The sequence below is a fragment of the Capricornis sumatraensis genome, chromosome 23 (genome assembly GCF_032405125.1).
Source record: "Capricornis sumatraensis isolate serow.1 chromosome 23, serow.2, whole genome shotgun sequence".
NCBI lineage: Eukaryota > Metazoa > Chordata > Mammalia > Artiodactyla > Bovidae > Capricornis > Capricornis sumatraensis.
In genome coordinates, this window is record NC_091091.1 from 49320970 (window position 1) to 49348929 (window position 27960).

Sequence of the window (27960 nt, forward strand, 5' to 3'; positions counted from 1 at the left end):
AAACAACAGAAAAGTACGGAGCGGGGCTTTCCATTTGGACGTGGACTCCCAAACCGCACACGACGCTGGATGCCAGATACTTTCAACTCTCAGATAAAGCCGTGACCGTCCCCAGCAGGCTGCGCTGGAAAGGCGGCTTCGGGAGGAGTGAGGTCCGCAGGCTCTCTGGCTCTGGAGTGAGGAGGCGGGACCTCCCAACGGGAGCACGGCGGCTGCTGTGGGGACAAGAGGCGGCAGGTCCGTCCAGGGGAGCACATCCGCCGCTGCATGAGGGCTCGAAACCATGGCTGCGACCTTCCTCTCCCGGCGCGGTCTCCTACCGACCCTCCGTGTGGCTAAAGTGCCCCTACAACGAGAAAGTGGTGCGTCGTGGGAATGAACCTACCTTGGCTTTAGGTTCATAGCACTGAGCTCTGCCTTTCAAACGGCTGGGCTAACACACACTCTGAGCTAAGCACGTATTCACAGAACATATATATAATATTATAATTAAGATATTTAAAGTGCTTCCTACAGTGCTTGGCGCACAGAATGTTCTCGATAAATGTTACTTCTCTTCTCTCCTATGATTCTATGAGAGGGGAAAAAAGAGAATGAAAGTACCGTTTATAAATTCATAGTTTTTTTTTTTAATGATGTCTGAATACTGAATATGGGTTCAGCACGAGTGCACTGCAGCAGGGTCCTCGCAGGGGGCCCGGGGCTGGAAGTGACCCAGCTTCGCGAGGGTCCCACTCGGGCCTGGCCTCCCTGCCCCCGCAGCAGAGCTCCTGTCTCCTCACCTTCATGTAGAAGTGACTGAGATGCCTTGCCACGCCACGCCACGCCACGCCACGCCTCGCCACCCCACGCCACGCCTCGCCACACCACGCCACGTCACGCCACCCCACGCCTCACCACGCCACGCCATGCCACCCCGCCCCACGCCTCACCACGCCACGCACCCCACACCTCGCCACGCCACGCCACGCACCCCACCCCACGCCACCCCATGCCACGCCACCCCACGCCATGCCACGCACCCCACCCCACGCCACACCACGCCTCGCCACCCCACCCCACGCCACCCTGTCTGGATGGGGTTCATCTGGAGAGACACCGGAGGCAGAACAAACAGGACAGGCTGCAGCTGGACACACGGACACATCAAAAAGAGGGCCTGCACCTAGAACCGTCTACACAACAGGACCTGCAGGAATCACTCCCTGAAACCTCTCGCCCAATCTCTACTCCCTGATACGACTTCAGGTTCCCAATCATCGCGTTTTCCTCCCCAGGGTCCAGTTTGCCGATGTCCCTCTCAAAGCTTAGACCCCTGTCCCTGGTGCAGAAGTGAGGCCTCACGTCCTCAGACTTGGAGGCGGCCGCTGGCAGGGACCAGCCCCTGGAGCCACGTCTGATGGGGGGCCTGGGCACTGAACCCGATTTGATAAAGGCACGAGGGAAGAGGACAGCTGTGCCTTAAACGTTAGTCTCACTGTTGACAATTCGTACGTCCACTGCCTATCTGAGAAGGCTTGAAAAGTGGTATTAAAAGCAATAGTGGGAACACAACACTTTTGATAAAACACAATTTCAGTATTTTTCCACCAGGCAAGAGAAGTGTTTTTTTTTTTTTTTTTTTTTTGAAGAGAGTTTTGTTTTGCTTCTAACAATGGGATCAAAAGAGAGTAAGGTCCAAAAAGACACCTAGGTTCTTCAGAATAACACTGTCAAAACCCAAACAGTCTTGAAAGCGGAAAGAAAGAAATGCCACACCAAGTTGAAGGGATCCTCAGCAAGATTGACAGCTGATTTCTCAGCCCAATTCAGAGTGCTGAAGGTCAACCAAGAATTTTGTATCCAACAAAACTATCCTTCAAAAATGAGAAATTAAGACACTCCCAGATAAACAAAAACAAAAAATCTGTCGTTAGCAGACCTACCCTACAAGAAATACTGATGAGGCTCTTCCAGGTTAAAACTAAAGGACCTTACACCGTAACTCAAGTCCACAAGAATCCATGAAAGTGGCATTTGCTCCCTAGTTGCCACCTATGAGTTCCCCTCCACTGAAGCGGCCTCATTTCAACAGCACTCTCTCTGCCTTGGGTCGAAGCTTCTGAAGGACCTCCTCTGGCTGCACATCTCTATGGACGCCCCCAATAGGTCCTGTCCCCTCCGGAGCCTGTCCCCTGGCTGGGAGAGCCTCCCCACCAGGTGCCTTCTCCTGAGATCAGAGCCCGTCTCTGACATGCTTGCTGCAGGCTGAAAGGTCCACCATGGGGAGGTGGGAGTGGGAATGTGGATGGGAAAGGATGCGTCTGTGTGCTTAAGGCCTCCTGTCAGTCAGGACAGGGCCTGGGCTGGGAACAGGGGTGGTCCAGGGGCCAGCTTTCCCTCACTGCACCAGATCCCAGCATGGAGCTCCAAGAAGTCCACGATTCTCTATTTGAACCTCGCCTTCCACCTTGTGAAGGCTTGTCTGTCAGTGTAAGTCCGCAGCAGTTGGAGGAGCGCAGAGCACACACCAGGGAAAAAGAAGACCGGATTCCTGAGGCCAGGTTCTGCCTCCGTCCCAGACTGTCCTGATGCTCCCAGGCGCTGGAACCTGTCCCAGCCCAGTCCAGAGAGCCTTGTGGGGCGGAAGTGGATGGTGGGGACAAGGCTTAGTACTTATGGGTACCCAGCAGCAGCTTCTGGCAAGCAGCTCAGAACAGCAGCGAGTACACTGTTCTGAGTCTCCTACCGAGTATGTCCAAAGGGATCAAGCCTGGGAAGCGATGCATCTTGACCAGGGGAAGGACATGTGGGTGGCACGGGAATCAAGGGGAGGTGAGCAGGAGCAAGGGGACACCCCATGGCCGTCTCTGCTCCTCGAAGACTGAGTCAGGGGCTCAGGCTGGGAGGGAAGACGCAGGCATGAGCCCAGCCCCGGGCTTCTGAGGGGCCGGGCCCTCCTGCCACAGTGCTGTGATGGGCAGCGCTCCTGCCTCAGACACGCAAGGATCATGGGCTTCACGGAGGAGCTATGGACAAACAGGCAGCTCTAAAAATAGGGTATAAGGATGCATGTATTTTCCAGGAACAGCCTTGAGTTTAAAACTAAAAAAAACTGTATGCACAGCTTTCCTGGACTTCCAAAGCAGGCATGGAGGACACTCTCCAAAATCCACTCAGGCTGTTCTCGTACATAAATTCGTGTTATCTCAAACTCACTACGGTGGGCTGGAAGGGAGGGACAGCCTGGATCCTCACCAGAGACATTGACCCTTAAGAGGTCTGAGGAACCTGCTCTGCAAAGAGTCTGAGGAGCTTAAACGGCCCATTTACCCGCTGCTGCTGCTGCTGCTGCTTTTAAAACGATTCTTGTTGCTGTTTCATTTTAACCTTTTGACTCCCTCACTAATTTCTCCCATCCCTCATGCACCATCTCTGGCAATCACCTATCTGTTTTATGAGCTTTTTTTTGTTGCTGTGTTTTTAAGATTCCATGTATAAGACAGAATCTGTCTTTCTCTGTCTGACTCATTTCATTTAGGACAATGCTCCCAGATGCCATCCACGTTGCTGGAAAAGGCAGCATCTCCCTCTTTCATGGCTGAGTAATATTCCACTGGATAAAGAGCACAATTTCTTTATCTCCTCCTCCATCCTATTTTTGCAAGCTCATCTTATGGTCAACAATCTTGATGAATATTAGCTTTAATACTTTATCTGCAGATTTGCTTGGATTTTCTGTGTAGATGATATCAGGAAATCACAGCTTCGTTTTCTTCCTCTTCTAACTCTTACAGCCAGTTTCTTCTTCCTTGTTTAACTGTCTGAGTTAGAAACCCTGCTAAGCAGAAGTGGTGATGGCAAACAAATTTGCTTCTCTCTTCATCCAAAGAAATGTTCCCCCTAAGTGCAGAGACCTTCCAACCTCACCAGGAGAAACCCCCTACTTCTGGTTTTATCTTGAGTGGGATTTGGAATAACTGGGCAGCTTCTGTCTCTGTTAAGATGACAGTTTGGTTTGTTTCTTTTCCTCCTCCTTTGATCAAATAATGAACTTCTTTTTCTAAAGCAAGTCATCTGTTTGTTCCTCTATGTAGAATCTCTTTTAACCTATAAACCATCTGGGATGCTAGCTTTTGAGAGCTTTCCCAAATTATTCCATTGGGATTCTCTCTTCTGGAGTTAGTTCTGGCAACTGAATTACTGTGAGGGCAAGGGAATTCCCACTGCACTGGTCTCCCCAGCTCTGAGCATGTTACAGACACACGTTCACAGGACAGTCCCCTTAGCATTGCAGAGCATTATTCCAAGGTCCTTGGTGTCTGTAACCAATGGGGGTCTGCTGTCACTCAAAGCACTGTTCCTTCACGGCTATCAGTTTCTCTGATAGCTGGTTTCTCTCCAGCAGCTCTCCAGAATTCTCTTTCACCATGATACATCAGACGTGCAGATCCATCAGGTCCAACACTCACCAGGACTTTTCAGGAATACAAAAAAGTATAGACAGCAATATAACGAACATACACGAACCATTATGTGGCTTACGAGATAGGATGCCACAGGCAAAATGTCATCCATCCTCACTGAAGTATATATTTACTGAATAAATACATGCCAGTCCACTTAGGTTGGCTCAGTTGGGAAAGAATCTGCCTGCAATGCAGGAGACCCAGGTTTGATTGCTGGGTGGGGAAGAGCCCCTGGAGAAGGAAACGGCAACCCACTCCAGTATTCTTGCCTGGGGAATCCCATGGACAGAGGAGCCTGGCAGGCTGCAGTCCGTGGGGTCACAGAGTCAGACAGGACTGAGCAACCGAGCCACTTACCCATTCTCCTCCTGATGGGCGTGGATGTGGTTTCTGGCTTTCTGCTAAGCAAACAGCGCCACAGGTGTTTTGTGCACATCTCTGCAGGCCCACTCCAGGACCAAACCCGACAGAAGCCAAGTCCTGATGACAGCCGCAGGGGAGTATGTCTGTATCTACTGCCCTGCTTCTCTCCTATGATTAACAACGCACTTAATGTCTTTACCTGTAGCATACGCTGGTTAGTCCAACATGCTTGTAGGAAATCTAAACGCCATTCTTTAAAAAACACGAGCTTTTCTGTGAAGATCTGTTTCACTGTCTCCTCACAGTATAACATTTTATCCCCAGAGAAAGAAGTTTTAGTTTTGTTCTTTAGTCACCTGAAGGTTCTCTATTCCTTCAGAACCTGAAATAATCTCAACAACACAGTAAAAAAAAAAAAATTTAACCAATTTTCTGGCATCCATATTCAGAGGAAACGTTTACTGTCAGAGATTCTATCTGAGGATTCTGTCAGCAAGTGTATGCAAGCTCATCTATGGCCACACCAGCACAGCCAGACTCCTCCTTGGCCTGCTGCCTCTCCCACCGTCTGGGGGACTCAGCCCTGTCTTGGCCACGAAGCCCTCACGGGTCTGGGAAGGACGTCCATGAAGCCCTGTGGCCTCACGGCTGTGCTTCTGAGCATGTCAGAGCGGGCTGCTGCCGTGCCCAGTGTGGGAGTGACGGGGCCACAGACCAGCCAGGACAGCGGGCACAGGAGAGGCCTACACTGCGGGCTTGGAGCCCGGCCTCCCCACTGACCACGGTGCGGGGCGGGCTGGTCACCTAGACCCACGGACTGCGTTCCTTATCGGCAACCTGACCGATGACCTCCGGGGTCCCTGCCGAACCTCGGGGAAGTGCACAGGGCACTCTGATTCCTAATCATCAGTGAAATTCCCGGTGACCCCTCTGTGACTCGTCTTCTCTCAGGACATATGGATAAAGGGCCGATAAGATCTAGCTGCTGCTGAAACACAGACAGTGACTCACTGCACACGTGTCTGTGTTACTCCATGTCAGAGTCTGCTGTGCCCACCCTGGCCCTGGCTCTGGGCCTGACCCCCGGGCCAGGTGGCACTGCCCCCATCACTGCAGGCAGGGGCACAGAGACTCCTGTCTGCACCGGCTTCCCCCCCGCCCCTGGGTCAGAGCAGTCTTTATAGACGCTGCAGATGCAGGGAGCAGTTGCTAATGAGACAGACAGGTAAATAAGACAGAGCAAATACTTTAAAGGTCACCTGTTTGGAGATAAGAAGCAGTACAGGGGAAACATGCATCCATCTAGAATCAGAATGACCATCCTGGGGTGCCTCCCTCCACCCTACAGGGAAAGCCAAACCCCGACGGTAGGCTGGGGACCCCTCCCCGGGACCACCCCTCCCGCCCCCCGCCCTCCACTTCTGTCCCCACGTCGCCCACCTCTCTTCTCCCAGCCCCCCATGCTGTTGTCAGGCCATGGGTTTCAACGTCGAAAAGGGAATAACGTAGCAGCTCGTTAAGATGCTCCCCTAGTTTTTGCCCTCAACACTAATGAACAGGCTGTTAACCAAGCCAATTTGTTGGGGATTGGGAGCAGTGGGGTCCCCAAAACCAAAAACACCGTTCTGCATGTTGGCTCTTAAGTAGTAACTCACTATCAGCTTGGGTAAAAACTCAGTAACCTGAGATAAACCCCAGCAGAGGGGACTGGCTCCCAAATGCTGAGCCTGCTGGGTGACCAAGACTCCAGGCCTAGTTAAAGACTGCAGGCTTTCTGTTCTCAGGAGGATCCGTCCACTCCTTAGCTGGTTAGCCCAGGTGGGGTCCAGACAGAACAGAGACTCAGGTGAGGAATGTGGGCTTCACAAGAGGAATGTGGGCTTCAAGGTCACAGATGACGGAAGAGGAGAGCACCCACAGGAGGAAGGGAGGCACCTGTTCCCCAGGAGCGGCTCCCCTCTCAGGCGGGGGGCAGCTGGGAGGATAAAGGGAAGAGATGGGGTGACCGCAGAGCCCGAGAGCTGCCACCCAGCAGGAGCTAGGAGCGAGGGGGCCAAGTCCTCAGGAGCTGGGACCCTGGAAGTGGGGGGGGAGGCCACCTGGGGTGGGGGGAGACGAGGGGAGGGAACGGCGCCGAGGGGGACTGCCACGCTGACCCATGAGGTCTGGGGGGCCCTCCCTAAGGAGCTGCAGCACACCAGCGGCAGGTGCCACTCAGAACAAGGGGCGCTGATGAGGCAGCACCCCCCCGGGCCAGCATCCTGAACCCGCTCTTCCTGTGGCTTCCGGCCTGGTGATGCCCCCTTCATGCACCTTCATGTGGCTATCCTGGAGACCTCTCACAGCCTCGCGAGGGTCCATTTAATGGGAAGAGTTTCTAAGAAGAGCATGATTTCATGGCACACTTGGCTACCATGATCCCACACTGGACAAAGACTGCTGAGCTGAGTAAGGGAGGGAGCCGGCTGCATGGCAGGCCCAGCCTTGGGAGCACTCGAGGAAAGGAGCCTCCTGCAGGCGGAGACCATCGCCCTGGCCCTACAGCCTGGGTGGTGCACAGCAGAGAGCCACCCACCCGGGGGCAGAGCAGACACCCTGAATGACAGAACAGCACGTCCCAAGAATCAGGGATGGCTTCACCCCAGCTGTCAGTACCATGAGCGGGGTGGTGAGGAGCTGTTTCTTAACAATAACGTGTATTAGGGGCTGAACCTGAAACTGATCACCCTAAGACGCCATCAATGAGCTGCAATGGGCCGAACGGGAGGCTCGCGTGTCAGCCTGGGGAGTGAGTCTGAGAAGGTCTACAGGAAAAGTGCTTGCGTGCGTGAGCAAGGACTCACGGCGACAGTCAGGAAGAGCTTCGTGGGGGAGAGCCAACAGGCCCAAGCGGTGAGCTGAGACAGCCGCGCGGGAATCCCGAGCAGAACCAACCGGGTCAGCTGACACCTGCCGACGTTAGAGACACGGCAGGCCCAAGCGGTGAGCTGAGACAGCCGCGCGGGAATCCCGAGCAGAGCCAACCAGGTCAGCTGACACCTGCCGAGGTTAGAGACACGGCGAGAAGGGGGACCCAAGGAGGTTCTCAGGGAAAAGCGTCCAGCTCGCTGAGGCACCAAGGCAAGCTTCCCGCCAGCAACTCCCCGTGCCTTTTCTAGGGGCGTCGTGGTGAAGAATCTGCCTGCCAATGCGGGAGGCGTGGGTTCAGTCTCTGGGTCAGGAAGACCCCCTGGAGAAGGAAACGGCAAGCCACTCCAGTATTTCTGCCTGGAGAATTCCATGGACAGGGGAGCCTGGTGGGCTACACTCGATGGGGTCACAGAGGCGGATGCGACTGAGCATGCACGCACACAGGGCTCCCACACAACCCCCAGCGTGACCCCTGCTGCTCTCTGAGCCAAGCTCGCCACCGGGGGCAGCCACGGAACGGCGGGCCTAGACAGGCAGGTTTCCGTGCGAACGGGGAGCACTGTGAGTGGAGCCCCGCGTTTAATGAAGTCTTCTGAAATTTGGAATTGCTGCCCATCGGTGATTTACTGTTAAGCGCTTCTCCCTGGGATCCTGCATTTCTAAAAATACTATTTGCTTTTTATTTAACACTGAGCCTCTTGATGTTCTGGAATACAAAAATAGTGTCTTATTATTTTAAAAGCTTAAGAGAAAAACTAGCCATATTATTAGAAAAAGAAGATATATGCAGCTATAGTCTGTTCAAATATCAAGAGGTGTGACTTTTCAAATTCACATTTCAATCTTTATTTACATAAGACTTTTAGAAATAGTGGGTGTAAATATTAAATCACCCAAGCCTGGGTGAAATTTTATTGAGAATAACTACAAATAAAGGGAAACTGATTTTTTAAAGTCACTTTCTGAAAATTTAGATGGAAAGAATATCGAGCATTAGTGAAAAAAATGATATATTTACATATCAATATAGGCTTTCCACGCACAGACTCGTCTCCTAGGAAACACACAGAGGCAAGCTTGGGGAATCACAAGGGAAGGAAACCCTAATCAAACAGGTGCTGCTGTTCAAACAGAACATCAGCTTAAACGATCCAATCAGCTGCTTGAGCCAATTTTTTTTTTCCTTTAAGCCGTTCATGCCAGAAGACGACCTCTTGGAGCATTAAGAATCCGTACTAGGTTCCAACTGTCTGCCCAACAGATGGGGGATTTGAAAGACACATTCCATGGAAATGGGACGAGAACAAGGAAGGTTTCGAGTTAGTCACCAGCAATAACGCACTCTACCCACAGTGCGGCCATAATATTAATTATCAGAATCCAGGGCACATTTGGCAGTTATAGGAATCAACCGAAATACAGGAAGTTGCTGGATCTTTAGTTTCAACATTATTCAGGATTACTGGAGGCAAAAGAATCACCTGCAATGTAGGAGACCTGGGTTCGATCCCTGGGTTGGGAAGATTCCCCTGGAGGAGGGCATGGCAACCCACTCCAGTCTTCTTGCCTGGAGAAGCCCATGGACAGAGAAGCCTGGTGGGCTACAGTCCGCAGGGTCTCAAAGAGTCAGACACGACTTAGCAACTAAACCACCACCACCTCCACACCACAAAATGCAACACGACCGTGGAGGTTTTCCTGATGATGGAGTACGAAAGCAGGCAGGCACATCTCCACGGGCAGGCCCACCTGGCCCTGGTCTTCGTACTCGTCTAAGGACTTCAGAGGCCCCCTGGTGACCGGCCTTTGTTTAAAACAAAATCACCGCCTCTCCCTACAAAACAGTTACCCACAATGCACCACGTAAAGACTCTGCAATTTACTGACTCAAACGTTTGCTGATCAAAAGCAGCACTGTGTTGTCTCTAAAGATCTTTAGGGGGAAATCCTGAAAACACTCACACACACACACGCTCCTGGTTTCTATGTGGAAATTAAACACAATTCTGTTTTATTGCAATATGAAGACTGCAAGCTTAAAATTAAAAAAAAAAGAATTATAGAGGCTTCAAAGCTTTTATTTTTAGAACAAGCCCAAATTTAGGAACAAAAGTATCATGATGCTAACCTGAATGAAGGACAGGGAAGCTTGGTGTGCTTGGGGTTCACGGGGTTGCAGAGTCGGACATGACTTAGCAACTGAACAGCAACAACGTACACTTCCTGATTTTCTGCCCAGCACAGGGGACTGAGAATCTGACTCTAGTGACACTAAGACGTCCCATTCCTTTGAATTAATGGTGTGAATGGTGTTTCTCCTTCTGAAATTTGGGATTTATGTGAAGTGTATGCAAATAGGAAAGAAAAGCTTAAGGAGGGAAAAGAAAAAGCAACACTGATTCCCATTTGGGTAAGTAAATGAGTTAAGGACATTTCTCTAAGAGGTCCTCAAATTAGCTCTATTTTAACCACTTCCAGGACCTGTTCCCTTCTCTAAACCCTGTTTTTAGAAAGAATTTCAAATGTATATTGAATTTGTAGTCTCAGTCTGAAGCTGGAAGCAAATTAGTTTGCAGCCGAGTAGAATGCTCAGAAAATCAACCTGCACCTTTTAATTTACACCCCTCGTTCCTTAGGAACGAAACGGCCGTTTCTAGCACCCTTGTTCTACGGATCCAGGATTTAAGGACAGGCCTGTCAGGTCACAGAGGGCAGGGGGATGTACTTACAGACTCTCCCGCGATGCACCGCGGGCAAGGCTGGGCCCGGCTCCTTCCGCCGTCCGGGGGACCCTGTCCAACAAACCACAGCCACGGATGAGCCAGGGCAGCGCTTATTCACACTTTCACCGAACGGGTAAAGGCTGGTCTGCGGGAGCAGGAACCTACCCCCATGCCTGGTCGGCGCTGGCCGCTGTCGGGCCGTGGTGAGGGCAGGCGGCCTCTGCGCTGGGCATCCAGGGACTCGGGCTCCTCGCTGTCCCCGGACGCTGGGATGCGCACCCTCACCTGGGGGCAGTCCCGCTCTGGCGCCGCGGCGTCCAGCCTCCTGCACGCCCGCTTCTGCAACGACACAGTCTCACTTTAGATGGCCTCGGAAAGCACACGGCGCTCTTGACTGAAGCTGCCTCTGAGAACCTCGCTGCACAGACCCCCGAAGAGCTTGGAAAGTTTATAGGACGTTGGGAGAGACAACTTCCAACTTTATCTTCCGGGAATAACCACCATCACTTAACCTCATTACTTCCAGCACAGTCTGATATTTATTTAGCTTTACAAGTTTAAAATAGTCATTTGAAGCAATTTTGGTCAAAATTCTTATAATAAACTGTTGTGACTGGTTTATCGATATCGAGAATGTACAAAACCTATAAATTTTTGTTCAAGAAACTAGTTATGCGCTTCGATACTTTCGCCAGGTCAGTACTTTCTTAATACAATGTCAAGTTATGTACTTTCTTTATACGATATGAATAATTCCATGTGGATAAGTCTTTGTCTTCCTGACACTGAAGAGTGGGCTGATTTTATTTCACAAGCTGCACACACAGCCCATAAGGGATAACCTTCGGGAAAGGCATTTGACTTTGGCATTCCCGTGAATTAAAGATGAATTACAAAAGCAGTCTTCCAAAGCTGAAGGAAAACAGTTGACTCTCCAAGTTCCAAGTCTGTGCTCCGTGGGGTAAGGATGTGTTCAGCGACACAGAGCAGATGGGCAGGAGGCCTCTGCAGGGGACACAAGGTCCACCCTGTCCTGGGTCCCCGCTGCTGGATGGTGCCCACCAGAGTCAGGAAACACCCCTGGTTCACAGGTGGTCCCACACTCTTCTCAGTCACCGGCAAACCATCGTCATGATTTGCGCCAAATCTGTTCACGATCCATTCCATTATTTATTCATTATTTTCTAAATGGACTTTTCATTTTATGGATTTATTTAATATAGAAACCTAGTATCAAGTGTTAGTTTTACTCTTCCTTAACTAACATGTCTTAAAATAGATAGCTGAGGGGGAAAATGGCAAATGCTGACCTCTGAGCCCCTAAACCAGAGAATAACGCCCTGCGGTAAATACAGTGCAGACTCCGGGAGCCTGAGGCAAGGACAGAGGTAGCCAGCCCCCCATCACCCACGCCACCGTCCTTCCTGAACACAAGGAAGTCCAGAAAGGTCAGTCACTGCTGCAGAACCACACCCGGGCACAACCTGAACCGGAGAAGGCAGACATCTGCGAATACGGCCCGGCGGACAGAAAAGCCACCAGAGCCCAGCGCGGGTTCCCTCCGCTCCAGCCCACACCCTTCACCGTGGCCCTGCCCTGACAAGGGCAGGAGGAGACGCCGTGAGCGGGACAGGACAGGGTCGCCAGCGAGGGCAAGGCGCCCGGAGAGGCAGTGAGGAGGAGCCCGAGCCCCAGAGCCCAGAGGCGGGCAGGGGCTCAAGTCAGCACGGCAGCCACGGACACAGCACTCAGTTCCCGGGAGGGGCACGGCAGAGGGGCGGGCCGGTGCCCCTGGGGCCGGGTGGTGGCAAGGAGGAGGAGAGAGAGGGTGAGTCTGGGGTCCAGCAAGTGAGGATGCCCATCATACAAGGGGGCTCACCGCCACCCCGTCCACCAGCAGACAGACAGACACCTGCTCCACCTGCGTTCAGCCACACCAACAGCAGAGGTGCCTAGCAGCAATCTTTAAAAAAAACCCCAGAACATAAGAATTCCTCCTGAAAAGACATGGGTCAAAAGGAGACTGTAAGTCTAACTCTTAAAAACATAAACACTCAAACAAACATCTGAGGAAAAGAAAAACCATCCTGAATTAGCAAAGTAAAAACAGAAAGGACAGAAATGGGGAGAAGCCGAGAGACTTGAATGAGTTCAGAAAAGCAGTGGAGGGAAGTGAGGGAAAAATTACAAAATGCACCAAAGAGGTTAAATTCAAGTGAAAATTAATAGAGGACACCAAAGAAGGGCAGGAGCATAATCAAGAGAAGAAAACGACGTAAAGAAAAACGGGCGGCTAGAAACACGCAGCAGCAGGAAGGGAAGACAAAGAAGCAAGAAACGGTCGCTGAGTCAGTGTTCTGCAAAGAGGAGAGCAAAGTAACAGAGCAAAGCTCAGACTGAAAACTACGGCCCGAGAAAACGTCACGGAAAGAGGAGACTGGCTGACGCTCAAAATGAGGAGGCTCACGGGGCACCTGGGAAAAGTAACCCAGAATGACCAACACGGAGACACCCTAAGAAAGCCGGGGGACTGCAAAGAAGAGACGGGACCCTCAGTGCCCCTGGGTGCGCAGGTCAGCACCAGTGCAAAGGAACTGGACAGGCATCGGGCTTTTCAAGGCCAGCACGTGAGTGAGACAGCGGAGAAGCATGCTTTCAAAACTCAGTGAAAGAAAACACAAGCCAAGAATTTAAAGTCAGCCACGCTGTCCCTCAAATATCAAGATTACAGAAATAGAATTTCAGCATACCTGAATTTAGAGACCACTACAGCCATGAGCCCTTCTAGAGGATTCTATGTGAGGGTAAGCTGCATCTAACTAACCAGTGACGACTGGGAAAATTCCAGCATAAGGATTTTTTGTAAGCATCTGAAGGTATTAAAATGTACATCTCAGACTAAATTTAAAATAAAGGTGGAATTAGGCTGACAGACAAATGTGCAAATATTACATCCTCTGACATGGTGGAAATAATTCCACTAAAACACGAGAGATGAAGCGAGAGAGAAAGTGGAAAAATTCTGTAGTACAGGTCAGTACTGTACCAGTGACAGTCGTGTATCAAAGGGACCAGGAAAAAGATTAGTAAGTGTTAAACGAATGAGGGAAAGACAAAACCATCACGAAGTAAACACACAGTGGAAAATATTTTAGGCAAGATTTACTAATAGATGCTAACTCAGAAGGCAAAGGCTTAAGAAGAAATATGCTTTCTCCCCCAAGGTATTTATTAATTTATAAAGTTTCAGTTTTGTACATAAAACTGTTTTACATATAGTTTCAACATATATTTTCATGTTTCAACATATCTCCCCCAAGGTATTTATTAATTATAAAGAAAAGACTGGTAACTTCACAGTTGAAACCATCTTCACCCAGAGACAAGGTCAGCATCACGGTACTGAGACATCTTGACATCACAGTCCCCATAAGATGCGCTAAGAAAGTGTAACATCACCTCGTGATACTCGTGCCAGAAAGGGCGTGGTCTCAACCTCATCACAGAAGATGCTGGACAACCCACATGGACTGACAGTCTTCTGCCAGATAGCTGACCGCTGCTCCATAGACGTGCCAGGGTCAGGAAACCAAGGACACGTCAGTGACTAGAGGGGTGAGCAGGACTCGGCGCAGTGTGGGGTCCTGGAGGGATGTGTCAATGACTAGAGGGGTGAGCAGGACTCGGCGCAGTGTGGGGTCCTGGAAGGACGCGTCACTGACTAGAGGGATGAGAAGACTCAGCGCAGTGTGGGGTCCTGGAAGGACGCGTCGGTGACTAGAGGGGTGAGCAGACTCAGCGCAGTGTGGGGTCCTGGAGGGACGTGTCAGTGACTAGAGAGGTGACCAGGACTCGGAGCAGTGTGGGGTCCTGGAAGGACGTGTCAGTGACTAGAGGGGTGAGCAGACTCAGCGCAGTGTGGGGTTCTGGAAGGACACGTCAGTGACTAGAGGGGTGAGCAGGACTCGGTGCAGTGTGGGGTCCTGGAAGAGATCCAGAACAGAAAAAGGGTGCTAGCGGGAAATCAAGTGAAGCTGAAGTGAGGCTGGAGCCCGGGCGATGGCCGTGCATGGGGTGAGCCTGGCCACCGTGCATTGTCCAGGTGATTTCTCTATATTACAGTTACTTTTCCCCCACCTTTCTGTAAGTCTAAAACTGCTTGGAAATGAAGTTTTAAAAATGGAGATAAAAAATCTCCTGCACCTGCTCTGGTGTATACCACACATCTAGAAATACAGATATAAGCCAAGTCACCTTCCCATGATCCTAATTTTTCCTCTTGAGCGACATGAAGAGTGACGTGTGTAAGACAGAAGTCCTTTCCCACGTGTGAAGACAGCTCTCGGACACCTCTGAGGCTGCTTCTCTCCAACCAAGCATTCCTGCTCTCTTTCACTCTCCCATATCTGAGAGGCTTTCCAGAATCTTCCTCTTCTAGACACCATGTCCTAGAGTTTCTAGATTGTCATTATTCCTCCTGAAATGCACCAAGTAAAACACTCCCAACATGCTGTCACCACTGCGGAGGAGAGCAGAGCTCCCCCGCCCCCACCTCCAAGATGTAGTCCCAAGTCCACAGGGAAAAAACCATGGCTGAGGGGCCCCAGCGACCCGCCACCCAGGTCCACACGAGGCCGGCACCGCCCCCCCCCCCAGCTCACGGCTGTCTCCCCCACAGGACGCACAGCCCGTTCCTGGGGACTATTGAGGGTCCTTCTGCTTTAAATTTAACACCAGGGTCTGCTACATAACCCTTAAGTTTAGTTTCCAAGTCTAATCTGATTTCCTTGCTATTTTCCATTGTATCAAAGTACTGCCAAATACCGCCATCATCATACGATCACCTTCGTGACTGGAAATGGTGCCACCTTCCGTGTTCCGCCTGAGTCGGATGGAAGGGCTGAGGAAGAAAAGACCAAGGACCGCGATCTCCGGTTACGCAGGATCTGCTCAGCCTTCACGCTGCAGAAAGAGGCATGCTGTGTAAAGGGGTTTCCTGCCAACCCCCAACTATCTGGGCAGGACTTGCCTGGTGGCCCAGCACGTAAGCCCCTGTGTGACCACCGCAGGGGGCCTGAGTACCATCTTGGGTCGGGGAATAAAGATCGTGCATGCCAGGCAGTACGGCCAGAAAAAAATCCCGGCAAAGAGAAGTGGGGATACTGACCGTGCCCCACGTCGTCCACACGCAGGATGTGACTTTCCTCCTGCGGTCACATCCCAGCCCCGTGCTCCTTTCTGAGGAACATCACTTGCCAAAAAGGAGAGCAGAGGGGCGTGGACGGGTGACTGTGAGCAGGAAGCGTGCTTCTCGATGAGGTCTACACACTCCATGTTTCTCGATGAGTTAGAAGGATTCTAACTTCTTCTCTGTGGGATCAAACAAGGCCTGGCACAGCGGGTCAGCAGACCTGTGGCCACCCACGGTGGACACTCCTCAAGAGGCTCCGGTGGCGGGGGCTGGGTCCCCATGTGGTGGGGGAAGGGGAGCCACGCTAACCCCAAGTCAGTCATCGAGGGCTGGGCTCCTCCAGGGAACGTGGTGGCCCTCGGCTGGCCGAGGGGATTAAATCATTCATGTTTTCTGCTTTAAACAGGGATTAGTGAAAGCTGGGTGTATATGACACTGACTCGCATATTTACTCGGCAAATATTCCAATTACCATGGATTATGAGGGCTGAGAGGCGCTGAAGTCCAGGACGCGTGTGTCACGTGCCCCGCTCTCTCCACTCCCTTCTGGAGAGGCTTCAGTCAGCCTTCATCAGGGCATGTGAAGGTTTACCATGTAGCTGCAGACAACGACTGCAGCCATGAAATTAAAAGATGCTTGCTCCTTGAAAGAAAAGCTATTTAGACAGCATATTAAAAAAGCATAGATATCACTTTGCTGACAAACACCCATCTAGTCAAAGCTATGATCTTTCCAGTGGTCATGCAAGGATGCGAGAGTTGGACCATAAAGAAGGCTGAGCGCCGAAAAATTGATGCTTTCGAACTGTGGTGCTGGAGAAGACTCTTGAGAGTCCCTTGGACTGCAAGGAGATCAAACCAGTCAATCCTAAAGGAAATCAACCCTGAATATTCATTGGAAGGACTGATGCTGAAGCTCCAATACTTTGGCCACCTGATGCGAAGAGGCAGCTCACTGGAAAAGACCCTGATGCTGGGAAAGACTGAGGACAGGAGGAGAAGGGGACAACAGAGGATGAGATTGTTGGATGGTATCATCAACCCTATGGACTTGAGTTTGCGCAAACTCTGGGAGATGGTGAACGACAGGGAAGCCCAACCTGCTGCAGTCCGTGGGGTCGCAGAGTCAGACACAACTGAACAGCAACAACTGACTCTGGCACTGTGTAAACAAAATTCAAATCCTGAATAAACACAAAGACCCCGTTACTTAGTAACTACAGAAGACCTATCAAGCAGCAATCTCACCAGAGAAGAGTTGAAAAAGAAACACAGTTGAGTAAGAGAAGACACTTGATAGGATGCCCCCTCTGGAAACCCATTTCTCGACTCTGCACGCAAAGAGAATGTGGAGGGTAAAGAAAGAAGATGCCAACTTCCTTGAATGCTTTGACAGAAACACCTTGTGAATTATCTTCAATCAGCACAGCAAGAAGTGGCAGGTTCTTGAAAAGCCTCAAGTCAAGCACATGTAATATATATGCTAATATATGTTAAGCACATATACTCTAAGTTAGAATTCCAAAGTAAATTGACAGAAGTTGGTAATGCAATTAAAGGTAACTCTCCAACTACACACATACATGCACAATAATCTCATCTTTCATTTGAAGGTATTTTAAGGATTTTTATTGACCAGTGGAATTTATTCTAAAGATCACTTGTATCATGAATGTGTGATGCTGACTGAGTCCCAGTTTTATCAGAAAGTTGCTGAGTGAGATATTCTAGGTCCCAGTAAAGAAAGTTCACTTTGGCTGGAGCAGCTGATGCGGACATCCACCAGCTCTGAGACAGAACCGCTAGCGCCGGGGAGCAGGACTGCAGAGGTCTGCAGACTGTTGCTGAGAAAAGCGTGCAGAGATCCCCCCTTGGGGACAGTCACTTGGAAATGACCTTGCACTCTTGGGGGTGTTGCTTTCTGCAGCACAGACTCAACTACAGAAACCAGTGGAAGCAAGGATGCCTACTCTCAACCCCGTGTGGCCAGGTGCCCTGGGACTTCAGCCACGGGGACCATAACGTCGGGATGCTGCGTGTCATCAGCTGCCCTTTCCGGAAGACTCTTCCCCGTCCCGGGCACGGCCTTGCGTCCACACCCCAGACCGAGTCCTGCTCAGGAAAGAGAAAGCAACTGATGAGGAGACAAGCGAGGTAAGCCACCGGCACCACCGTGATTCCATGAAAGCTGGCTCCCCAGAGGAAGGTGGTGGAGGAGAGCAAAGAAAAACCACTCTTTTACTTCCAATGAAAATGAAAAGACATAAACACACTCTACACTGAGCACTAATTTTGCTTGCATGATTTACCAAGGACAGGATAAACCTAAATTATAAAAAAATCTGTTTACCACAGGTGGGACCTAGTAACTGTCCTTGCAATGATTTAAAAAAAAAACTACAGCACAGAGTGTTTCTATAGTTGTTATTTCAGTAGCAAACCAGAGCCCGTGCTGCCAGAAAAGCAGGGCATTTTACTTCTATTCTGCACGTGAAGAAGATGAAGTCCACCAACCCCAGCTAATTTGCCTGAAGCCCAGTGACTGGAAATGCCAGACCTGGGGCTCAGCATGCGTTCAGACAAGACTGAGACATATACTAAAGAAGCACTAAAAACTGAACAATGTATGAAAAATATATCAAAGCTAAACGTAAAGCTGCAGGAATCAAGACAACGCAGTAACGGCATGGGATACGCGCAGAGGTCACTGGGGCAGAACCCAGAGTCCAGGGCAAATCCTTCCCTTCACAGTGAACTAACTTTTGACAAGGGTGCGGAGACAACTCAGCGGAGAAAGAAGAGCCTTCATAAGAAGTGGTGCTGGCGGAACTCTCTATCCACATGCAGAAAGAGGAATTCAGGGCCCTAACACATACCACACACAGAGATGAACTTGGGATGATCAGAGAGCTAAATGTAAGGGCAGAGAACATAAGAGAAAATCTCTGTGATCTTGGGCTCGGCAAAGATTTTTTAGATACGACACCAAAAGCATGACTCGTAAAAAAAACAAATTCATAAACTGGATTTCATCAATATCCAAAACTGCTTACCATATGCAAGCTAATGGACTTGTCTCCAGAATATATAAAGAAGTCTTTCAACTCAACAAGATGGCACAATTTTTTAAACAGGCAAAGAATATGAATAGGAATTCTGCTGACAAAGATATACATATGGTCAATAAGTATATGAAAAGATGTTCAACATCATTAGTCATTACAAAAATGCAAATCAAAACCACAACGGGATACCATGTCCCACCCACTGGAATGGTTATAATCCAAACAAGTGTTGGCAAGGACATGGAGAAAACAGAACCCCTGTTTGTTGCTGGTGGGAATTTAAATAGTGCAGCTGTTTTGCAGAAGAGTTTGGTGATTCCTCAAAATGCTAAGCACAGAGTTACCTAATAACTCAGCAATTCCACAGCGAGGCACCTACCCAAGGGAGATGAAAACACACGTCCACACAAAAAACCTGTACCTGAACGTTCACAGCAGCATTCCTCAGAAAATCCCCAAAGAGCAAACAACCCGAATGCCCATCCACGGAGAAATGCTTAAATAAAATGTGGCGTTACTCATATAATGTAATATTTAGCAGCAAGAAGAAATAAAATACCAATATGTATTTCAATACGGATGAACCGCTTACAGTAAGTGAAAGAAGCCAGTCACAAGAGACCAAATATTCTGCGACTCCATTTATATGGAATGGCCAGGACAGCCAAGTTGGCAGAAGACAGGAAGCAGACTGGTGGCTGCTCAGAGGGCGGGGGGCCGCGGCACAGGGGACCAGGCTTCTTTCAGGGGGGATGAAAATGTCCTGAAATCAGGCTGTGACGGTGTTTACACAACTCCGCACTACACTGAAACCACTGACCTGTGCAGTTTCAGAGTGAACTTCACTAGGATACAAATCTGCAAAGCTCTCATTTATTATATATTTATTATTTATTTATATAGGTATATATGTCTAGTCAAGGCTATGGTTTTTCCTGTGGTCATGTATGGATGTGACAGTTGGACTGTGAAGAAAGCTGAGCGCTGAAGAATTGATGGTTTTGAACTGTGGTGTTGGAGAAGACTCTTGAGGGTCCCTTGGACGGCAAGTCCATTCTAAAGGAGATCAGTCCTGGGCGTTCATTGGAAGGACTGATGCTGAAGCTGAAACTCCAGTACTTTGGCCACCTCATGCGAAGAGTTGACTCACTGGAAAAGACTCTGATGCTGGGAGGGATTGGGGGCAGGAGGAGAAGGGGACGACAGAGGATGAGATGGCTGGATGGCATCACCAATTCGATGGACGTGAGTCTGAGTGAACTCCAGGAGTTGGTGATGGATAGGGAGGCCTGGCGTGCTGCAATTCATGGAGTCGCAAAGAGTCGGACACGACTGAGTGACTGAAATGAACTGAACTGAACTGATATGTGTATAATAAATATATACGTTATATACAGACACACACACACATATATATAGTCATTCAGGTGACCAAAATGTATTTTTAAGATACATCTGGTTCCTGGACTGCAGCTCCCAAAACCCCTGGAGTTTCTAAGCGACCAGAGCAATGGGCGTATTTTCTGTCACAACACGTGGTCCCTAGTCCTCAGTTCCTGAGGTCACTTCAGAGCCAAAAAGGAGAAATGGGTGTCCTGTTACTCACGCGAACAAAGTGACTTTTGGAAGGCACCTGAGGGGCTTGGGGGGACTGGCTGCCTGAGGAACCAACCAAGAGGAGCTGCTTGGGACTTTCAGTCCCACCCTCTGATTTCTGGGGAGTGGGGAGGGGACAGAAGCTGCGTCACAGAGGCCGCCGTGCAACCCAAGAGGAGGGGTTCCTCGCGCTTTCAGGACGGGAGCCGCGAGCCGGTGTGGCATGCGGCCGGGGCCCCAGGGGGACAGAGCTCCTCTGGGCCGGGCCTTGTCTTCCGTGTGCTTCCTACGGCTGCGGACTCACGTCTTTCGATATCCTTTACAATCAGTCATCTGGTGAGTCGAGGGCTGCCGCAGTTCTATGAGCGGCTCCAGAGATCCCTGGATCTAAGGACGGGGTGGTGGGGACCTCTGACTTACAGCCGGTGGTAACAACCTGAGCTTTGGTGTCTGGAGTGGAGGGTGGCCTTGGGGGCCTGGGCCCTCCACCCGTGGGCTCTGAGGCTGTCTCTGGGTAGTCAGTGTCAGAACTGAGTTGAAGTCTGAGACATCCTGCTAGGGTCCAAGAACTGCTGGGGGAAGCCTCCACCACACACTGGAACTAAGTTCAGAAACCCATTTGAAATTAAACATAAATGAAGCTATTTATCTGGGAAAGATTAAAGGCAAGAGAAGGGGATGACAGAGGATGAGATGGGTGGATGGATGTGAGTTTGAGCAAACTCCGGGAGTTGGTGACGGACAGGGAAGCCTGGGGTGCGGCAGTCCATGAGGTCACACAGAGTCAGACATGACTGAGCGACCGAACCGAAAGCTATTTTTTAATGAGCAAAAAAATCTGAATAGACAGTTCACCAAAAAGATATGAATGATTAATAAGCACGTAAAAAGATGTTCAATATCAGATATTCATCATTAGGGAAATAAAAATTCAGATTGCTGTGAACACCTAACTTCACATCTACTAGAATGACTACAGTCAAAACAACACGTGTGAGGAAGATACGGACAAACCAGAACCATCTTAGGATGCCAGCAGGGCCGCAAACTTGGACCATAGAGAAGGCTGACCACTAAAGAAGAGATGCTTTCAAATTGTGGTGCTGGAGAAGACTCTTATGGGTCCCTTGGAGACCAAGGAGATCAAACCAGCCAATCCTAAAGGAAATCAACCCTGAATATTCATTGGAAGGACTGATGCTGAAGCTGAAGCTCCAGCTCTAATACTCTGGCCACCTGATGCGAAGAGCCAGCTCATTGGAAAAGATCCTGATGTTGGGAAAGATTGAAGGCAGGAAGGAGACAACAGAGAATGAGATGGTTGGACGTCATCACCAATTCATTAAATGTAAGTCTGAGCAAACTCTGGGAGATGGTGAACAACAGGGAAGCCTGGTGTGCTGCCATCCACGGGGTCAAAGAGCCAGACGCTGCTGAGCAACTGAACAAAGGGGTGTAAAATGCTGCCACCACTTTAAAATCAGTTTGGCAGTTTTTAGGAAGTTAAGCATAACTTTAACATTGGAACCAGTCATTTTAGCCTCGGGGACTATCCAGCAGGAAAGAAAACTTACGTCCACACGACGACCTCCATGCGATCCCTCCGAGTTTTCAGCACTATTTGTAACAGCCAGAAAGAAAAAAACAGCACCAATGTCCATCCACTGATGAGTGAGTAAACCAAACGTGGTGCATCTATACAATGGAATAATATTTAGCAGTAAAAAAACAAGCTACTAATATATGCTTCATTGTGGACGAACCTCAAAAACATTATAAAAGTGAGAGAAGTCAGCGACAAAACCGTACATTCTATGATTCTGTTCACATGAAACATCTAGAAAAGGCAAATCTAGAGAAACAGAAAGCAGATCAGTGACAGATGAGACCCGGGGCATGAATGGGAGTGCAAATGGGCACAAGAGAGCTTCCTGAAGAAAGCAGTCTGATTATGGTGATGGCTGCACAGCTAAATTCACGAAAAATCACTTCACTGTACACTTAAAATTTTTACTGTAATTCATGTGGTCTTGATGGTAAGTGTGAAAGAGAAACCTGAGAAGTCATAGCCACGGGACCATTCGGAAGGGGCACACTACACCAGACGATTTATAATTTTCCCTAAATAAATGATACACATTTTGAAGATAACCACCACTTGATGCATCAGTGTAAGTCTCCCGTCATTTCTTTTCAGTTAAACATACACACACTCTTCGTGGGAAGCAATTACAAAGTGGGTGTGAACGCCCTCTGGTGTGCCTCGCTTGGTCTTGGTCCTCCACATGTCACTGCTGAGCACAAGAGATACCCAAAAGGGCCCAAACCATCCAAAACTGCCTCCTGACTGACCCAACCTCATCTTGACTCTTCTGAGTTATGTATAAAGAAATCCACTGAAAACCAAATGATTGAGGCTGGGTGTAGCTGGCAGCATGAGTATCTGATTCGAGTTACAACTGAAGATGAAATCATTGATAAATTTCCTTTTTCTAGATGGGAGGATTGTTGTTGTTCAGTCACTCAGTCATGTTTGACTCTTTGTGATCCCAAGGACTGCAGCACGCCAGGCCTCCCCGTCCATCACCATCTCCCAGAGCTTGCTCAAACTCAAGTCCATTGAGTTGGTGATGCCACCCAACCATCTCATCCTCTGTCGTCCCCTTTCTCCTCCTGACTTCAGTCTTTCCAGCATCAGGGTCTTTTCCAGTGAGTCCACTCTTCTCATCAGGTGGCCAAAACATTGGAGCTTCAGCTTCAGCATCAGTCCTTCCCATGAATATTCAGGACTGATTTCCTTTAGGATGGACTGGTTGGATCTCCTTGCAGTCCAAGGGATGCTCAAGATTCTTCTCCAACACCACAGTTCAAAAGCATCAATTCTTCGGTGCTCAGCTTTCTTTATAGTCCAACTCTCACATCCATACATGACTAGTGGAAAAACCATAGCTTTGACTAGATGGGCCTTTGTTGGCAAAGTAATGACTCTGCTTTTGATAGCTGAGTACAATTAAACTGAGTAGACCAGACAATACAGAGTAGCTCAGTGGATAATTTCTAAAAAAACAGGTGAGAGAAGTGGACAGTTTCTTGAGGAGTGGGCTGCAATTATTCAGAACGAAAAGAGTAGCCACTGAAAGGCAGAGCCAAACGGTTTTGTCAGGGACCCACGCCATCAGCTACTATTCACTAGGTTCCACAGTGGGGATCTCATTCAGCAGATGAGGAAGAAAACCTATGTCCTACGGAGCAGAACAAGCAAATTCAATTCTGAATTTCTCAGTTTGTAAGTTAGACCCCATAAGGTTACTTGGATGGAGGTAGAGACATCAATACATCTGAGTGGTTTTGCTGACAAGAACACCCAGCTTTACTGGACAACCTTTCAAGTGTCAGCAAAAGTAGATCTATCAAGTCATCCAGAGAAATATCAGCCGCCCTCTAATTCAGGGGCAGCTATTCGTAACATCAAGGATCGGTGAAAATGGCAGGAATTTTACAATTTACTCACGTCTAAATTTCAACAGCTGAATCAAAAACATTCCAGACCGCAACTCACTTACATGCCCTCCCACAAAGCTCAAGTGTGCTCACCCTGGGACTGAAGGCATGGCCTGTGTACAGGTGTACCCGGAAGGAAAAACATGTCTGCCGATAGAATGTGCACCTAACCGGTTCCAGACGTGCAGAAGAACCTACAGAGCAGAGCTAAACAAAGCCACGCAAGGGCTGACAAGTTAAAGTCTGTGTTGAAAACACTAACCTGTTAGTGGCTTTAGTCAGCAGTGACATTGCTGCTGCAGCGCAGAACCTACACGAACTCTGAAAGTGTTGGTTGCTCACGCGTGTCCGACTCTGCAGTCCCATGAACTGTGGCCTGCCAGGCTCCTACATCCAGGGAATTCTCCAGGCAAGAATACTGGAGCGGGCTGTCATTCTCTTCTCCAGGGGAACTTCCCAACACAGGGATCAAACTCAGGTCTCCTGCACTGCAGGCAGGTCTGAGCCACCAGGGAACATGTGTTAAAGGAATTCCTTCAGGAAGAAAACCCAAAATTAAACCAGATGGAAATAAGAATATACAAAAGACTGAAGTGCACTGGAAATGGGAACTCTGTGGGCAAACAGTAAGTTTTTGTTCTTGTTACTGAACCTCTGTACTCTGCCCAGAGAGCCTACTCTTTACAGAGCTTTTTGGAAAAAGAGTCTTCAGGGAGATAAAAGGCTGAGGCGTAGACATGAATTTTGGGCATCTGGGCTGACACTTCCATTCTGAAAGGTGTGGTGAATGAGGTGGTTAGGGACTGCAAGGAGCAGGGCACTGGATGCCCAGCCATGGGCTCAACCTAAGCAAGGCCTCCCTTCTCTTCTTCCAGAGCCTAGAACAGTGCTGGTACACAACAGGTGCTCAGAAAAATAATTTTTAAAAAGTCTATGCAACAGAAATGATAAGCACTACTGCTATTTAACTGCCACCACATTCACTAACCTTACCGTGATCGGAACACTCCCAAGAGGACAGGAGAGACTCCTGACCCTGGCTCATGAGGATCCTCATTCCAGAGACGGTCCTGGTGGCTGCAGCTCCTAATCTCTTCTGCTGGCTTTAACACACGGGGTGCAGAGCCACTGGCTATCACAGAGGTACAAAGGGACTCACGCTTCCCGAGTAACCAAACTCTGAATGGGTGTGTGTGAGAGAGACAGAGAACAAGAAGTGGAAAATGGAGGGAAGAACTTGGCTACTTTATGAAGCTCAATCCAGATTATCAGATCAAAAACTAGGACATGATACAACATTAACAAGAACTCTATCAGATCAGGAGACAGGACACCCCGCAGCACTACACACCCTCACCCTTGTCTGGCAAGTCTGGACGTGCTGGAGCCTCAGCCTGGGCACCTCATCCCACCAACTCTAACCTGAAAGACCACTCAAGGTTTCTTCTACTAAGCCTCTCCCGTTTCCTCTGATCAACAATGACCTATGGCCCCCCATCCCCAACAGTCTGGTGCGTCACACTTCCCATCAGTTTATGGCCAACTCTGGACTTCGTCTTCAAGTCTCATGTTTTAGTTCCACAAGCCCCCTGGAGGAAGCTGTATAGCCCAGTGGTTAAGAACACAAGCCCTGGAGGGCGCTGGCAGGGTTTAGGACCTACTGCCACCACTTGCTAGTTGATTAATCTCTCTGTACCTCGGTCTCCTCGTTGGTCACATGGACATCCTAACAGGCCGTTGTGAAACTGATAACCCGCATGGTCGCCACCTGAGGACTGGCAGCATCGGCCACACCTCAGCTAAATGTCTCCGAGACGTCCTCTCCTGCGGTGCCAGCACCACTGCACACCCAGGAGCTCAGGTCACAACCCTGGGCGTCATCTGGACTCCTCCCTTCACGCGCCCTTGCACGCCCACTCCACCAGCAAGATCTGCCAGCTCTTCCTCCAAAATCCACAGCCACGTCGGTGTGCTGCCATTACACTCCCCTCAGGCTGGGCCTCTGACACCTCTCACCATCTATACATTGTGCCTCCCCTCTCACCACCATCTCTTTCATTTCCCACAAAGCTGCTCTGGGGAAAGGGTGGCCCTTTAAATGTCAGGATTACTGTGTCACTTTCCTATTTACTTCCCACTGTCTGGAGGATGGGGCTTCCCAGGTGGCTCAGTGGTAAAGAATCCACCAGCCAATGTAGGAGACACAGGAGACATGGGTTTAATCCCTGGGTCAGGAAGATCCCCTAAAGCAAACAACCTACCCCAGTGTTCTTGCCTGGGAAGTCCCATGGACAGAGGGGCCTGGCAGGCCACAGTCCACAGGGTTGCAAAGAATGAGACATGACTGAAGGTTGGACACACACATGCCTGGAGGACAAGGGCTGCTGAAGCCACGGGCAGAATGAGACTGGGTGTGTGGATGTCTTTGATCTGGGTACCACTAGAAGGCATGAGGAGAGGGGATGACAGAGGATGAGATGACTGGCTGGCATCATCGATTCGATGGATATGAGTTTGAGTAAACTCCAGGAGTTGGTGATGGACAGGGTGGCCTGGCCTGTTGCAGTCCATGGGGTCGCAAACAGTCAGATGCAACTGAGCAACTGAACTGGACTGAACTGTTCCATTGCCCTGGGCTCACCTCCATACTGCTATGCACAGAACCAAACTTCCCTCAGGTTTGAGCCAGGATGGTCTGAAGTCTTCCTGTTACAGAAGCTTAGCCTATACCCTGTGAGGTGGCACCAGGGAGAGGGGTGCTGCACCAAGAACATAAGCAACACCAGCTCATGGTCAGGCAGTGGGCAGAGAAGAAAGAGGCTTCAGGGGAGAAAGCAACTCACTCCTGACAGGCTGTGCAAAACAATGGAGAAAAAGGCTGCCTGCACTAACTGGGAAGGCACAGGCCATGCTTATGGAGCCGGGAGGAGTCGAGGAAGCATGTAAATAATTCTGTCACTCCGTAAGGCGGTAGATGGCTGCTGCTCTTAGAGGGATCCATGAAGTAAACAAGATGAAATGAGAACCGGCGATTCGCAGGCAGAGGTGTTGGACAAGAGCGCAGCTCAGAGGCTCTGCCCTCCTTGTCACAATCCCAAAGGGCTTCTGTCCTTCCCTGAAAGCCTACGCACTTCCTGCCCACACTAATTTTCCCTTCAAGCCTCGCATAGACTCGACGACGCACCCACCCCGAGCTTGATTAGGGACCCTGCCATTACCCATCACCTCTTACCCTGCTTTCTCGCAGCAAACGACTGGAGTGTCTGCTGGCCTGGCACCCATACCACACCTAGCCCAGCGCCTGCACGTGGCGGTTTGACTCAGGAACAGCTGCGCGCAGAAGGCGAGAGGGCCCTTGACTTGGGACACAGAACCTCCGAGGCCTCCGCAGCAACCCTGTGCACATGTAACCACCCCTGGGTTTCCAGGACCCCGAGGTGCACGGGTCTGCATCTCTGCGCAGGCGCGGTCTGAGGGGCGACTCGCCCCACCCAGGCCCCGCCCACTGTGCTCCGCCCACGCGGGCGCACAACGCCCGCCCGGGACGGAATCTCTGCGCAGGCGCGGTCTGAGGGGCGGTCCGCCTCGCCAGGCCCCGCCCACTGTACTCCGCCCAAGTGGGCGCGCTCTGCCCGCCCGGGCCCGCATCTCTGCGCAGGCGCGGTCTCAGGGGCGGTCCGCCTCACTCAGGCCGCGCCCACTACGCTCCGCCCAAGCGGGAGCGTGCCGCCCGCCTGCGCCCGGCCTCCTCCCGCTTTTGGCGCCAGGAGTCGCCAGACCCGGTGGGCGTTCGCCCAGCGATTCCGCCTTCCCCTTCGCAAGGCCCGGGCCCCGGGGGACTCACCGCGTCCCCCGGGACCTGCAGATCCTCGGGCCTCCGTCGTCGCCATCGGCCCAGCGCCAGGGTGTCCATGCGACCCCAGGCCCCAAGCGGCCGGGCCTTTCAGCCCCAGATAGCGGCCAGGTGCCGCCCTCCTGGCCCAACCCCGGCTGCCGAGGCCACGCCCTCTGCGCTCACGTGCCCCAAGGGAGCCAATAAGGTTCTGGGGGCGGGGTGCCGCCAGGAACTCGCGAGCTCTGGCTGGCGCGGCGACAGGCTCTAGTAGCGGAGGCCAGAACCTGAGGAAATGAGGGGATTTCCTCCCTAGGTCGTTGGTTCTGTC

At 50.5% G+C, this 27960-nt stretch overlaps 1 protein-coding gene across 1 annotated transcript; it reads right to left on the reverse strand.

Annotated features, from left to right (window-relative positions):
* Positions 1-27768, reverse strand: C23H10orf143 (chromosome 23 C10orf143 homolog). Its single transcript, XM_068961798.1, has 4 exons — positions 27642-27768; positions 10610-10783; positions 10451-10513; positions 1-346 (listed from the first exon to the last, which is right to left on the reverse strand). Exons 1-4 carry the CDS (start codon positions 27708-27710, stop codon positions 317-319), a joined length of 336 nt encoding a protein of 111 aa, XP_068817899.1. The 5' UTR covers positions 27711-27768; the 3' UTR covers positions 1-316.
* Between the last annotated feature and the right edge of the window lie 192 nt (positions 27769-27960).

Excerpts from the sequence above, each read along its gene's own strand:
- C23H10orf143 (XM_068961798.1), bottom strand. The coding sequence starts at position 27,710 with ATGGACACCCTGGCGCTGGGCCGATGGCGACGACGGAGGCCCGAGGAT. Across the intron at positions 10,784-27,641 it reads TGCAGGTCCCGGGGGACGCG|AAGCGGGCGTGCAGGAGGCT; the intron begins GTGAGTCCCCCG and ends GTGTCGTTGCAG. Across the intron at positions 347-10,450 it reads GGTGCATCGCGGGAGAGTCT|GGGCACTTTAGCCACACGGA; the intron begins GTAAGTACATCC and ends TTCTCGTTGTAG.